Source organism: Xiphias gladius, chromosome 14, assembly GCF_016859285.1.
Source record: "Xiphias gladius isolate SHS-SW01 ecotype Sanya breed wild chromosome 14, ASM1685928v1, whole genome shotgun sequence".
In the NCBI taxonomy this organism is placed as follows: domain Eukaryota; kingdom Metazoa; phylum Chordata; class Actinopteri; order Istiophoriformes; family Xiphiidae; genus Xiphias; species Xiphias gladius.
Genome location: NC_053413.1, coordinates 2675636 through 2691763, shown reverse-complemented (window position 1 = coordinate 2691763; position 16128 = coordinate 2675636). Strand labels below are relative to the sequence as shown.

The following is a 16128-nucleotide window of genomic DNA, read 5'->3' as shown; positions in this document are numbered from 1 at the left end:
AAGAGTACTATAGAGTAGAATAGTTTAGATATTATAATACTTTACTTTTACATTTATTTGTGTGTTTATCATTTACTTTTTCTATTTAGGTAAAGCTATTTATAATGAATTTTATTGATATATTAAATAAGATTCTATTTATTTAATATTTAGTATAGACATTTTATATGATCTACTCCTCAGAGCAGTTATGACAGAAACTTCCTTGTCCTTATATATTGTTTGTATGTTTGTTTTTTGTTGCTGTTCTCTTTGGTTTGGACGGGTTTGGTTTTGCTAGGTTTGTTTCATTTGATTTGGCTTGCTGGTAGTCATTGATTACTAGTTGTTTTAGTATGGTTTCAGATTTTAACCCACCCCTTCTTACCACTAGGGTTGCAGCAGTATACCGGTTTTGTCGGTATGGCAGCTGATGGCTATTATTCCATGTATATTTGCTTATTTCCAGTATCGAAAAAAAAAGCAACCAAATGGAGAATCTCACCTGCGCATGCGTAACTTCTTTCCTCCTTGACTCCCTGTTGGACTCGGAAACTGGCAAAGCGCACACACAAATGCAGCGCAGAAAATGAATGATTGTGTGATATCACCAATCTCCATCCCCCGAAAAAGAATTTCAAATCAGCAGCAAGAGATTACTTTGGATATCCCAAAAACGGACATGAGGTTGTCCTCAAGGACAGATATCCAGTTTGCAAAAAATGTTCGTGCAAAGTGGCTGTCAGAGGGGGAATCACATCAAACATGTTTGGCCATTTTTGAGAACGCCATCCGTCGGTGCAGATCAAAGTATGTGTCCCGTTTAATACTTTATTTCCCTAACGAAAAAACGTGTGAAACGTTAAAAGTTGATCGTATATTGCGCTATCAAAATTATTTTTCACATCCCGGCTCCCAGCTACATCTGTATTGTCTGTCTGTACGGTAAACTTACTTACAAACTTGAAGTACTTGAACTACTTGAAGTACGTTTTCGTGATAATACTTACATAATTTTATTTAACGTTTTCAATGCAGGACTTTTACTTGTAACAGAGTACTTTTACAGTGTTGTATTAGTAGTGTTACTAAAGTAAAGGATGTGAATGATTCCTCCACCACTGGTGCTAACATGCAAACTAACGTGCTTTTGTTTTCATTCCTTTAAGGGTCATTGTAACTGATAATAATAAAAATAATTGTTAAATAACCATGATATTTTCTGAGTTGGTTATCATACCATGAAAATCTCATACCGTTACAACCCTACTAGCCACACAATTACACTCACTGATCTGAAATGAAACATTTGTCATGAATTCACTGTTACAGTACTTTTGTTCATCAGCTGGAGAGCTAGCCTGATTCAGAGATACATATACATATGTGTTATGAAGGCTACGAAATGATCCTTTGTTAAATAAGATATTGGATGTTGGCAGCTGCAGCCGTGGCAGTGTGTTTCTTCCCTCCCCTGATAATAGGTGTGTATTGTATATACACTTGAGCACATCAAGCTGAGGACCAACTGCTGTTAAGTAGCTTTTTAAAGGTATACATTAGATATTACTCAAACTAACTGACATGGCTCAGTGGATTTTCCATTTAGATCGTGTGGACATTGCTGCTTCCCCCATCCCTATACATGAAGTTTATAAGTCTACTTATAGAATTTAATTTTCCAAATTACACTGAGAGCATGCTACTCAAATCAAAAGCCACAAAATATGAATATGAACACAAAGCAAGTGAGATGCTTGCGCACCAGCTCAGTCAGTTATTACTGTCATGACAGACAGTGGATTCAAACTCCATCAGAGACAACATCTGATCTGTCTATACACTAAACAATAGAAAGAATTTTATGCTTCATCATACACTTGAAAGACCTTAACACTTCTCAGCCCTTGATACATTCATTGATACAATCAGTGTACCCACATTGTACCCATTATGTTATAATAAATTTGATGTACCTCTTACTAATAGACTGTTAATTCAGTCCATAAATGTATTCTAATCTGGGAGGTGTCCTGGCCAAGATGGATTCCCAAACAAATAAATGTATCAAGAAGCTTCTCCCTTAAATGACTGACACGTTTAACAAATCATGTGACTGTCTCTAACTGATCCAGACTGTCATACAGAAGATGATACCCTAAGTTATAATAAAGACCCTTTGCACTATGCATTATCAGTTGTCTGTATTGATTGTAGCCCCTCGTGTCTATTGTCTATATGCAAGCCTGCACATTTAATAAGAGAAATTCCCTGGATCCTGTAACATACAGTAACATATCAGTAAATTCCCCAGTGGTCGATTTTTCTGCAACCATAATACTTTGCTATCAACATTAATTTGAAAGTGATAAATCAAGGTAAATATTTTACATGTAGGGTCTTTACACTATAAATGCATTGACTGACTGATTGAAGTCTCAACCCAAGATTTAAAAAAAATACACATATTTAAAAAACACTCATGACGTGATGAAATTGATTGATTTTGATGAATGGTTATATTTATGTGAAATAGAGTGTTGTTGTAACACTAACATATTAACAGGTCAACATGAGACTAAAAAGAAATATGACTTGTGACATGTCACTGAAATAGAAAGTTAAGTACACCTCCATTACGGTTCATCATATGGATGTATGTAATATGATATCATCCAGCTGATTGTCAGTGTTGTTTTCTGTGTTTTCAGGTATTTACCAATTCAGAGTTCCTGAGTCATCCAAGTCTGGCACTCCAGTTGGGAGAATTCGAGCCACTGACAGAGACATCGGGAAGAACGCTGAGATGTATTTCACTATCGTCAGTGGAGATGGCATGGACATGTTTGAGATCTCCACTGACAAAGATACCCAGGATGGAGTCATCACCGTCAGCAAGGTGAGAGGGAGCATGACTAAACTGTGATCTCAGAGCACTAATTGCATTTAGTACAGTACCCACACATTGTGAGTTTAAGCAACTGAAGTCTAGACCAACAAGCATCTAGCCTACCAAAAGCAAAAGAGGAAAAAGAGTTCCAACAATCATAGCACTGGATTCGTTCTTTCACCCATATTCACAAGCGGGGATAATTGACAAATACATGATGACAGTAGCTGGGATCCACAAATCAATAGCAACACTTTTGACCTTGATTTTATATCTCTCGTTCCCTCTCCTCACTTCGGCCAGCTGGTTCCCCAAGTGAGGACCATTCTTTGAGATCTTTTGCAAAGGTAAACGGGGGGGATGTGGAATGTTGAGACCGTGAATTGAGTTAACGTTAGCCTGATTTTACCCATGTATTTGCAAACTAGCTTGCTAGTTCACCAGTCATTTAAGTTGGCAAAGTAAGTGTTATTTTGTCCATGTGTCACAGATGGTTAAACGGGACTTCATAGTATTCATAATGTTAGTTTTGCACCCAAACCCTTAATCATAATGACAGGAGCAGTTAATGACTCCCCCAGCTGAAAATAAGGCAAGTACACGCACCGCAGATTCCTAGAAAGTTACTGGGAGAAATGGCCATGCCTCCGCATCTTCAGACTGTTTATTTATTGGCAATTATGAATTTAAAAAGATAAAATTATAACAAAAATGGCAATACTAACGTATTCAGGTATATCCCCAGAATGACAATAACATGAAGTGCTCATGTTGGCGTAAGATGTTATGAGGGAGAGATGTGTTACGTTAATTCATATATTTTCTCAATATGAATATAACAGTAATGGATAAAAAAAAGTAATAATATTTATCCTGTGGTTGTTCGTGTCTATGATCCCAGTTTTGGCAAAGTTGTAGTAATGCTGCTCAAACTTTTTGAGATCTACTGGAGAAGGCATCTACGATCTTGACCTCAAACTCAAAAAAGGAGGAATGCCATGGATCAACTGTTTTAGCTTTGCAGCTGACTATGCTGCAGTAAGGCAGGGCTTAATGAAAGGAATGCAGCATTTATAAAGGAAGAGAGTCCCCATATCTACTTTTTCAGTTGTGCATGCCACGTCATGCACATGGCTGCCGAAAAGGCAGCAAGACGACTACATGAGGACCAGCTTGTCAAAATATATTACTACAAGAGCAACAAGAGCTGTGCTACGTGACAATCAAATTCGGTGTGAGGCTGATGTATGAAAGATTCTGAAGTTGTCCTCTACAAGATGGCTATCTCTTGGACAATGTGTCTGTCGGCTGCTCCAGCAATGGGAAGCAATGACTCAGTTTTTTGCAGAAGAGACAGAAGGGACGAAAATGAAGCCACTGCCTCTAAGCTCTGCTAAGGGAGATGAACTCCAGCTTACAACGTCAACTGGTCCCACCCGGAGGACAAAGCCCTCAACTGGTCCAACTCTGAAGACCAAGCCCTTAGCTGCTCCCAAGCCCTCATCTGGCCCCAAACACAACTGCTCCGGAAAGCTAGCTGACCTGAAGACCAAGAAGTTATCCCCCAGCTTTTTTACAACCAGAATCTCCAATCCCATAAAACAATAGAGCAGCAAGTCAGTAGATGGAAACAGGCCCTCACCATCCAACCCCACACAACTAAAATCAGCATGATCATGAGGCCCTCATTCTCCAACCCAAAAGTGTTTAATCTGAATGCATTTGTCTTTCAGCAAATGAAGGTGGGTAAAAAATAGAGGAAATTCTCTCAAGGTAGAGAAAAATGGAAGGAAGAAGAGAAAGAGATGACAAAACCAGAGAAGGTTTACAAGTTTTTGATTGATCCACAAATAAAGTGTTATGCTTTCTTTTTGAAACAGGCCATTCCCCTGTTTAAAACTGCAAGCCAAACTCTTCAGAAGAAGGAACGTTGTATCCAAACTTTACTTCTGACAGTAGAGCTGCAACTCCAAATAATTCTGCCTGCCCTTTACAAAGCTGAACATGTTGTAAAAACGATGGATGAGGTCAAGAGAGGATGAAAGCCTGCTCTTTACAAAAACAGAGAATACCAGCTGACTGACGAGGAGTTATCCATTTGCTACGAGACACATGTATTCACTGTGAGCCAGGGTAACCTTCAGCTAGGAGGATTCTTCGGTGATGTGGGGAACTACTTGACAACAGCAGCAGATTACATAGTCTCTAAATTCCCCAATGGGGACGGACTGCTGCAACACGCAGCAGTGGCAGACATTAATAGACACCAAACTGCCACATTCTCTTATCTGAGGTATTTCATGGGCAGGTTCCCTTGTCTCTTGCCCAAGGAGGTGAAAATGGATGATGATGAAGATGAGTTCTAGCTTTTTCAATCAACAAGCCTGGATGTTGGTATCCTTTCCAAGATGGCTGATGAAGTTTGGAGAGAATTGGGTCTGATGGCAACAGGAGGACAAAAGCTTTTTGCAAACCCTTCTACTGTCATGCTGGGTGGCCTTGTCATTTTTCACAGTAATGCAGACTATGAAACAGTCTTCATCTTGGTGACCAAAAATAAATCCTAGTATCATTTCATCCTTAGCACTGATATGCTAAATTCAGTTGTGACCAGAAAGGCCATGATGGCTGCCAGACAGCGTGTGTCATATGGAGAGTTGTAGTGACACTTGTGTCAACCAAGTAAAACTAACAAACTGAAACCTTTTACTGCCAAACTTAATAATAAGTTACTATAAATGGGTCATGAAGGCTCAAAGTCATGCATACAGTCAGAATTTAATTTATTGAACCTTTTCCTGCCAGAGTTTATATTGAGCTACTGTATATGGTTCAGTTTTAATTTTCAGGTACACACTTAGTCCGGATTTAGATTTCTGACATTATTAAATGAGTCGGCTATCCAAAATATACTATGTGTTATGTCTGTTTTTGGTCGCACGTGTACATTAGCCGAAATTTTTTTCAGCGTAAGGTAGTCCTCCGAGACTGTCTTCAATGTTATCAGGTCTGAATTTGTAGCACTAATCTGAAAACCAGATTTATAAAGTACTTTTAGAATAAGGCACAAAACAAGAATAAATAGGAGGAATCAAAAAAGCAAGAAAAATAAATAGTACAGTAAACTTCTGTAGCTGTACACTGAATACCACTGAATGAAAGTCTGCATCTATTGTAAATGATGTGAAATCTGTTGCTTTCCTGATGCCCTCAAATGAGGCTGGCATTTAATTATCTTGAAATTTTCCTCACGGCATTGGTTAACTCAAATTATTTCTAAAGCAGTGATTCAGCACATTCCACAGTTTCGAGGATCCTGCCCACGTAGTCTGTTTTACACTTACTAAATATGCAAAGCCTGGGCATGCTTGACAGATGAAAGAAACCAAATTAAACTTATTCATCTTTACCTTCACAACCCTCAGTCCTAGCCATGGCAGCAGGCACTAATACCCTAGATTGGAGCTTTTTATGCTGCTGAATCTAGAAAATGATTCACAAACTCCTCACAGAGTATGTTTACTGATGTAAAATCACAGTTGATATTTAGAAATTCTTTTGTTCCTCTTGCTGACACAACCTAAGAAAGTCTGCGGGCTTTAACAAAGAAGTAATGATATTCTGTCAGCAGGATACGAGATGAGGACATTATCAAGGATTTCTTCAAGGAATCAAAGGCAGTGATTGCAGAGCTGTTCAAGTAAATCTTTGAAGCTTTGTTCTTGTTATAAACAACCATGCAGCATTGTCACATTTCATGTCAAGGAAGACATTTCATCAAAATTATTTTCACTTTGAAAAACTATTATCATTTGTCATCAGATTGATCTGTTAGCTGCTTTATATCTCAATGTAATTAATATGTTATTTTCCACTGTAACAGCATCTGCTGTTCTTTTCACTCCTTTATCATTGAGACAGTCAGCAGCCCTGATACAATAAGACATGCAGTCTTACACTCCATACATCCAGGCATTGATGTTCAACGTTTCAGCTAACAATTAAAACACTAAATCAACTAATTCCCTTGCTTGATTACAATTAAATGTGGTGTTCTACATGGTATCAAGCCTTCTATTACTATGAATTAGTACAGTATAAACATTTTACTCCTACGTAGGAAATATTAAATAATATAATAGCAATTTAGTCTGGGTTACAGACTACTCTTGTTCATTATTTGACATGTTTTGTCACAATACTATGAAGATTCAATAATGGTACTGTATACCATAAAACCAGTTCCAAAATGACCACTCATCAAGTACAAAAGGTATAAGAATTTGCATTTGCTGGCTAAATCTCAATATGGGTCATGGATATTTAGCTTTAGCTTCAGCAAAGTAGCCCAGATGTCCCTCTACCCAGTAACATTTTCCAGCTCCTCATTCTGTGGTTCACTACCCAAAGCTCATGAGCATAGGTGAGGGTTGGAACCTAGATTGACTGGTAAATCAAAAGCTTTGCCTTCCGACTCAGCTATATTTTAGGTGGTTAAATTCATATGAACCATTTTTGTATCCATAATTTTTCGTGGCTGCCTTTGCCACTTCAACCTGTCTATAATATACATACAATAAGTTGAAATTCCACTTTTCCATGCACTGTTAATCTTAGCTTTATCTTTACCAAAATACCATTACTGCATCAAAAGAAAAAGTCCTCTAAAGTGTTGTTCAGATTTCCAGCCCAAATGTGTTTTGTGGCATATCCAGATTGTATCCAGCGAGATTTTAGAAAGTCTGGACGGCAAAAAACCACATGAAATGTGATTTTTGCAAAACAGACCCAAACCACATTTGGAGGTGGTTTGAAAAGCGATTTCAATTGAATTTCTACATCTGCATCTCAGTCCACTCAAATCAGATTTCAAAGTCTCGTTTGTGACCCTTGCGAAGTGACAAACAATGATGATGTCAAATCCAGAGTGACGGAATGAGCAGAATCCATGCTGCTACTAGCAGAGCACTATCAGAGAGTATAGTTTTTTGGCACTATGAAGGACAACGAGAACAACAGTCCATGGACAGACGCCAAATAAATTGTCTGCTGGTGCTTTTGGGGGTAGTCTTCCATGTTGGATAGCTGTGTCACCAGCCTGGCTGTGCCTATGCCATTACCACAGTAACCCATGCAGATAGATTGGTGATGTCTGGACACACAAATCTGATCTGATCACTTGCAAATCAGTGTGGACAGTCTGTCCTAAAGATCTGATTTGAGAAAAAAATTAGATTTGCCTACAGTCTGAACAAAGCCTTAAATCTCTCCTGTATTTTTCTCTTTGCCTCTGCAGCCTTTGGATTATGAGAAGAAGCATTCATACACAGTAGAGATCCAGGTTCAGAACACTCAGGTGGACACTCGCTTCATGTCAGCAGGCTCCAAAGACATGGCCACAGTTCGGATTGGCGTGGAGGACGTGGACGAGCCACCACTGTTTGACAAGGCTAGCTATCTAATGGAGGTGAAGGAAGACGCTGAGGTGGGCGTGGCGGTGGGCGCAGTCAGTGCCATGGATCCCGATGGCACTCGCAGCATGGTCAAGTAAGTTCAAACCTCAGTCTAATTTGTTTCATTTTTTAAATAATTTTAAAATAAGTTATGAACTAAGAAGGCAAGAATATTAACCAAGAACAGAAAAACCTGGAATCTATTAAAGTGGCATCAGTGAACTACTTTTAACTTACTCAATATTCTTTTAGGAGATTTCAAAGACAGTTCCAGTCTCACTGGACATTAGTTAATTATCTGTACTGTAACTGTAAATTAGATTTACAGTGTTTTTATGACATTATGAAATGTATTTTCCCATGACCAACTGCACAAAGTTTTAGCAAACTCTACTGTCCAGCTTTAGTTTCCATTTACAGACTACAATATATTTAGTGCTTTGGTTTGTCTGGGGGACTTAATGGGTACTACCTTGTAAACACAATCCGTTTATTATTTAAATTACCACCAACTACTTCATTTTTTTTTATTACAAAGAAGTAACAGACAGCAGAGTAGCCAGATGGGATCCTTTTTCATGTTAAAATTTCTCTCCAGTTTAAAAAAAAAAGGGGGCTCAGTAGGTCACACTTGTGGTACCAATTTTACTTAACTTGGCCCAGCAGTTTCTTTTTCTGCTAGTGGATACATATCTGCCCAGCTTATACTGAATGCCAACAGAAGAGCCATAGATTTGAAGAGAACGGTCTCCATTAGCTTTTTAATGAATGTCTCCATCTTAGCTACATATTTTCCTGGGATTTAGCTTGATGAACAAGCTACCAAAGAAACATCCACCAGGTAAAGCTGCACAGCTAATGTCAGTTTGCAGACTAGATAGCTGATTAGCTGTAGCACACTGAAAATCCTAAAAATTAGCCAGCAAATATCAGCACTGGTCAGTTTAGATGCTAAATGGTCGTTTTTGTTCAATAATACTGCTAACAACACTGCTGCTTATGGCTGGCAAGCTACAGTAAGCAACACACATTTGTATGCTTGGTCTATTCTGCCTCTATCGAGGCTCAGCCTGCTGGCTCCGCTGTCAGTCAAACTCACAACCCACTCATAAGGTTGAGAGAAACTGATCATTTCTGATATTTCCTCATGTGATTTTTCTTATTTTTCAGTAACAAAAAACAATTAACAATACATTTGCAAATCACTTTTCAACTTATTGTGATTTCAATTGGACTATAAAGCAATCATTCCTTATATCACTGAAAACAGGAAGCCTGTTTCTGCAGTGCAGGGCTGTTATATATGAAAGTTTGCATATCTGCACTTCCTGCTCTGCTATTTTAGAAATCTCAGCAAAACTACATTGAAGTTGGATGAGGTTTGACTTCAAATGTACCTCGATTCTCTAAAGACTTGTGAGGAGTTCTGATAAGAGTTTGAAAGAAGGGAAAACAGGAGAACTATGAAGTAGGTTAAAAGGTGGTATAGCGATCACCGATAAGATTATAAACCAAGCTATCTTGGGGGCTATATAGCTGTGTGTGAAAACTGCTGAGTACATACACAACAGAAACCTACACCTACGGGCTTTATTTAAACCCCACTGCCTCACTGCAGTACTGTTCATTGTTGATGCTTGGCATTAGGAGTGTTTGCGCTCTGTTGCTCTCCTGTTAGTAATTGTCCATTGCTCAGACAAGATCAATACATCCTGGGAATTTTCTGATGATTAGAAAAAATAAAATGCCAAAAGGTAGATTTATGACGCATCCACGAGGGTCTGTGTGGCCACAGTGAAGTCACACCAGCACACACGCAGTTTCCGAGCGTCCTGTGCTGCAGGTATTCACCTTTCCACGGATGCATGGGAAAAATTGAGAACTTTGCTTTGTTTTCCTGCGAGGAGCAACCTGCATGGAATAAAAGTAGTATAAACGCTCCAAACGTTTTCTCATCATGATTCTGCTTCAGCTCATGTCTGTGCAACCGTCCGTGCAGAAAGCATAACCGTTCCTTTAAGCTTTTAATTTGCTCTGTTGTAGTAGGTGTTGATCAGGAGTTACAACATAATAGGACACAGCCATAAAAAATGTGAATTTAGAAAATGGTGCAGTGTAAACAGAGAGAAGGATGAGTTTAGATTAAATAACCGTAGTGTAGGATAGTGTAGAGTAGTGTAGTGCAGGATGGGTTAAAAAGAAATAATCATTACGTATGTATGACAGCAGCATGAGTGTGTTAAACTGACAGGAGATGAACTGTGGCAGGCAGGAAAGAGCACAGTTGGAGACTGGAACTGAGTCTTTATTTCTCTACATTTAAAGCAGGGGAATTGATGAGGAACATATTCCAATTAAAACAAGCATGGGACCATAGAGTGCTGTCAAAGTGGTGTGTCACAAGGGGGAACACATTCAGAAACAATTCCAATTACTCATGTGTTTGTGCATTTGTGTATGTTACTGTATCATCTATGCACAATGTGTCAGCGACCTAATATTTTACTGTTCAGTATTTTCTAATTATGATCAAGCCTGGATGTACTGAGGCAATGTTTTCTTTTTAGATTCATATATTTCTTTATGGAAACAATAATTAACATTTAATGGTACATAATTAACCGCTGATAGCAATTTAATGTTATATTTTTGAGTCGATAGTAGAACTATCCTTTATCAAGGCAATGACAGTGTTCAAATACAGTACAATATGTAGATCCTGTTCACAGAGCAGTTTGCCACCACTTTGACAGGCAGGCAAAAAAGACAGAAGCAAAGGCATCTCAGTTCTATTATCTTTGGAGTGCTGTGAAGCTGTGAATGGCTGCATTCAGCAACTAGTTCAAAAATAGAGAATGCTCTCACAGTCCATAAACAGCAAGAGATTTTCAAGTAGCTGTGATGTTTTGAACAGGCTATAGTAAGATTAAATAGGAGGAGAGAACAGAACGCAGCAGCCTCCAGTGCAACACAATTATGTTATTCCAGCTCATATCAAGGTTGGCTGTTGTACACAGTCAGCATTTTTCCTCCAACCTTACGGATCAAAGTTTGTACATCATTTTATGGTTTAGAATTCACTTCCAAGATTTAAAGAGCATATGATTTCTAATTGTGTTCAGATTGAAGGGGAAGCAGATTTTTTTTATCAGTTACCAATTACACCAGGAAGTTCAGTGTGAGGAACAGATCCCTGAGTTTGAAGGTTTATCAAACACCAAAACACAGCACAGTGCTTTGTAACACTATCAGGAAGGATTTTACAACTACAATTACAGGTTATTACGATGAAAATTCTTTTATCCTCCATCCAGAAAGGTATTAATAGTAGAATTAGGCACTGCATGTTAAGTAATCAACCAGAAATGTGCCTTTGCACATATTGTATTTGATTAGCCGATTAAGCGCCTTGCAAACTGATGCCACATTTTGTTCTGACTTTTTTGCCGGACTTTTGGGAGGACCTCCAGTTCTTTCTGTTATTTCCTTCCAGGTTCTCTCTCTTCTCTGCGCCTCCCTTTTCCTCCTCAGGATACGTGCAATTTTTTCATGCTTTGACGATACATTTTCAACTTGTGCAAACACATCTTCACCTCAATTTGTGCCACAGCAGAGTGAAATTCATGTAAAATTCACTTTGCGTTGTTTTACTTTCCACCCTGGACATTTTTTACTTTTTTTCTAGTTTAGTTTCTCTGTGCTTCCTGTTTTACTTTGAAATCACTTACCTGTGTGTATTTGTTTGTTTTACTTCCTGCCTTTGTATGTTTTCTGCCCCAATTAGTTTTACCTGTTCCCTATTACCCTTGCCTTCCTTGCGCATTTAGTCTCTGTGTTTTCCTCATTCTTTTTCAGTTTGTCAAGTTCCCTTTTGCTTCATCTTTTTTTGGTTTGTCAGTCTTATTCTAGTGGTTTGTCTCCCATTCCCATTCTGTTGTGGTTTTTTTTTTTGGACTTTGCCTCTGCCAGTAACAGTCTGTAACTTCTTTTAGTTCTTCAGATTTGCTTTGTTCCTTGTGTTTAGAGTTCCCAGTGTTAGTCTCCTATTTTTATATTTTTGGATCCTGGCCTTTTTGGACTCACCTTCTGCCTGCCTGTAAGCTTGGACATTCTTTGTTGTTAATAGAGGAACTTCCCCTCATCTACCTGCCCGCCAGTCTGTCTGCTATTGGGTCCTCTAATCTGTTTCTGTGCAAACATGACCGCGTTGAATCTGAGGACACCTTAGAGAAATTATTCAATATTTTCAGAAATACTTATTTGGAGATCAATCTCATGCACAAAGCTGGTGCCAGGGCGGGGTAGCCTAACTAGCTTACCATGAAGACTGAATGCAGGGGGTGAAAAAAGAGGCTTGTTATGAAATTACAAAAAAAATAAATCAGAATGTTACAGCACAAAATTCCCCTTAAAACAACGGGTTGTTTCTGCATTACTGTTTATTTACAGATTAAATAAATGTAATGCGTTAACTATTGAGGGGTGTTAAATGTATTGTTGAACTACGCTTGGCTAACCACCTCCTGAATTTAACTCTGTACTTAAAAACACAAACGTGACTTGATAGCGTTTCCCTCAACTCACTCTGAGAGAGTAAAGAACCTAATATCCCAAAGTGTTGTACTGTTTTTTTTTCTAAGTGAAGACAGGCTAACTAAGAATTTTTTTCTTTTTCTTTTTTTTTTAAACGTGGTGGTGTTATGGCAAACAGTGTTTGTTATTCATAAGTTCACAGGCCTCCATGTAAACATTTCTGTAACTAATACAGTTTACTTTGAATAGTTAACATTGTTCCCTTTTGCTCCATCTGGCAACAAGCCTAATGGCACATTTTAAATCACATACTCCTGTGGGAAGCAACAAACCCGCTTCATACAGCAAATCAAGCCAACAGTAATGTAAAGTTTATGGGTTCACACTGCATCTTTCACAGGTTTACATAATTAAAGTTATCTACAATATATCCACAGTAAACCACATCGCTCTTCACTTGTCTCTATCACCATGTGCTCGCCTCCATCATAGACTGAGAGAAATCAGTTATTCTCCTTACTGTGGCGGTGAGGCTGCTCAGATATAGAGGTTACTGTAACTTACCAACTTCTCACCGTCTTGCTTGTTACAGGTACTCTGTCGACCGTCGCACTGACATGGACCGCCTGTTCAACATCCATCCAGGGAATGGGTCTGTGTTCCTGCTTAAAACCCTGGACAGAGAGGAGAGTGCCTGGCATAATATTTCAGTCATTGCCACTGAGTTCAGTAAGTCCAGCAGAGGACAGGACTATTAGCAGATATGTGATGTATTGTAGTGTACGAATGTATGAAGCCAGACAGTGCCTGGTGTCGCAGTGTATCAGTCAGTGACTTATCATAGAGGGAATGACAAGTGGTACACCACTAAATACGAATTTCATTCATGCTCGTCAGAGAAACTGAAAATGACATTTAAAAGCAACTTGTCTTCTAGAAACAATGTCCTGGTGTACTCTGGATAATCTACAGACTTAAGCATGAACAGTTTTCACTGGAACTAATTTCTACAGAAGAAAGAATTACCTTTTAAATTTGACCACAATAAATTCTGCAGATTATCCAAAAAGCATGGACACTTTTGGAAAAGACACTCAAGTTTTACAAATGTTACTTTTCAGTGATTTGAGCAGCAGAAACAAGTCCAGTCATTGCCATTGTATTAGGGAGGAGGCATACATTCAAAGCAAGTATTTCAGAACATAACATAAAAATGAAACTGCATATTTGGCCAGACACCATGAGGAGGAATATTTTGTCTTGTATTCCTATACACAGAGTGAATATACCCCTTCACACCAATACTAGGAAAAAAATGAAGCTATGGGCACCTCTGAGACACTTTCATTTGATATGGAATGGTTCTGCTCATTATGCAGCTGCCTCTACAATATATCCTGACGAGAAACTGAATGTACAAAAGTACAGGGAGATAACTAATAGACTGCATGCACAACTGTCAATTTTAGCCTATTGCTCTTTATTTTCACTCACAGTCAATGTAAAGAAGAAAACAAATCTATATGTATTTGTTGATACAGAAGAAGCCATGAAGTTTTTGGTCACGCTGTGCTGCTAAGTGTTGAGTCACTTTAGACACTGAATTTCTGGTAATTAATGAAGAAAATATTCAAGCCCTTAATTTTTTTTTTTACTTTTTTTTTTTTTATATATAAATATAGTTTGAGGTTTCATTATCATCAAATAACCTCAGCTTCCACAGTTTGACTCAGGCACAAGTGTGAAGTGGAAGCTTTATTGGTTTCCTACCTTGAACTGAGACATGCTGTGAAAAATTACAGTATTATATAAACCAACTGCTTGACATGGGCTCAACAATATGGCAGTTTTTTTTATGTATTCTATCTTGAAAACCTATTTTGTTTCTTCATGTTTTCATCTTTCATCTTTTTATGTTCGTGTGGGCTTCAGAGGTTAAAGAGACAGCATGAGAGCAGGAGGGAAATAAGGGAAAACATGGCTAAAAAAGGTGGCTGACTAACACTCCTTCCCTCATCAAATGCTGACAAGGTGCTCTTAACGCACTGAGCTGCTCTGTGGGAGCCATCAGTAGAATAGTTGAGGTTGTACTGGATAGCTCAGAGTGAATGTGTCAAAGTGTGTGAAACTGGAGCAGGGTTTTGTTTTCCTCAGTATGAAGCCTTTCCTTTGTTTGCCCTCAGATAATCCCCGTCAGAGCAGCCATGTTTCCGTCTACATCCGCCTGCTGGACATCAACGACAACGCTCCCACATTTGCCACAGTTTATGAAACCTTTGTCTGTGAGAGAACAAAGGCTGGTCAGGTACTACAGCTTTATCACTTCACACATATGGAAAGTAAAAACACTGCATCAGTTCGGCAGTAGCAGCGATCAAGTCACTATGTACTAGGGTACAATAAGTCATCTTTCTGACTGAAACCAAACTTGATCAGGATTAAGCAGCATCAGGATTGGTTGTTGTTTGACCAATCAAAGATGTTGATGAGAGTTTTAGAGTATTTTGAATCTTTTGTTGGCTGAAAAGGTGGACATAGTACCTTTTTTGAGTGGTAACCTAATTAATATTCACACCCAGATACAACCTTAGAATGAGTTGAAGAGCAGGTGAATAATTTTTATAAACTGGTTTTCCACATAGCATTGCAAATCCAAGTCTTATACCTGGAACTGGACTCCAAAAAGGAACTATTTTTACTACTACTACTACTACTATACTATTTTAACCCTATCAGTCTTTTGTCTGTGCTTCTAGTGGCACAAATAACAGTAATGACAGTTTTTAAAATAAATAAATAAAAAAAATTTTAAAAGCAATGTCATTACATTCTGTGTTTCAACACGTTATTTCCTCAGCATTTACGTGATTGATGTTACTGTGGCTGCTGAGGATTTGTGGAGAAGCTGCTAATTATTACTTCACCTCAGCTCAGCTCTGTCTGTGGAGAGAAATGACAAGCAGGCCAGAGTGGGACAGGACTGCACTAATGAAAAAGTATATTAGATTTTCAGTTAACATTTCATCCCATATAAGAAACACTAACATCATATTATAGGCTCTAAAAATAGGCTTTAGCGCTATAAACACTTTGCTGTAAGTCTGGATATTTGGTTAGTGGAGGACATTCTGACTAGGAACACTGTTTTTTAAGCAGTTTTCATATTCAAATGAAATGAATGTTCCTGCTACAAAAATAGTTAATCAAACTCTTCTATCAAAGCAACCATCATCCACATACAGTAGCAAGAAAGTTTGAACATTTCTTTTCTTT

The 16128-nt window shown here is 38.3% G+C and overlaps 1 protein-coding gene across 1 annotated transcript in view; it reads left to right on the top strand.

The window, feature by feature from the left end:
- Positions 1-16128, top strand: part of cdh6 (cadherin 6) — an 83221-nt gene that overhangs the window by 54249 nt on the left and 12844 nt on the right. Inside the window, exons 6-9 of the mRNA XM_040143584.1 lie at positions 2691-2878; positions 8166-8416; positions 13448-13584; positions 15039-15160. Coding sequence (XP_039999518.1) covers positions 2691-2878; positions 8166-8416; positions 13448-13584; positions 15039-15160 — 698 coding nt within the window. The remainder of the gene's footprint in view (positions 1-2690; positions 2879-8165; positions 8417-13447; positions 13585-15038; positions 15161-16128) is intronic.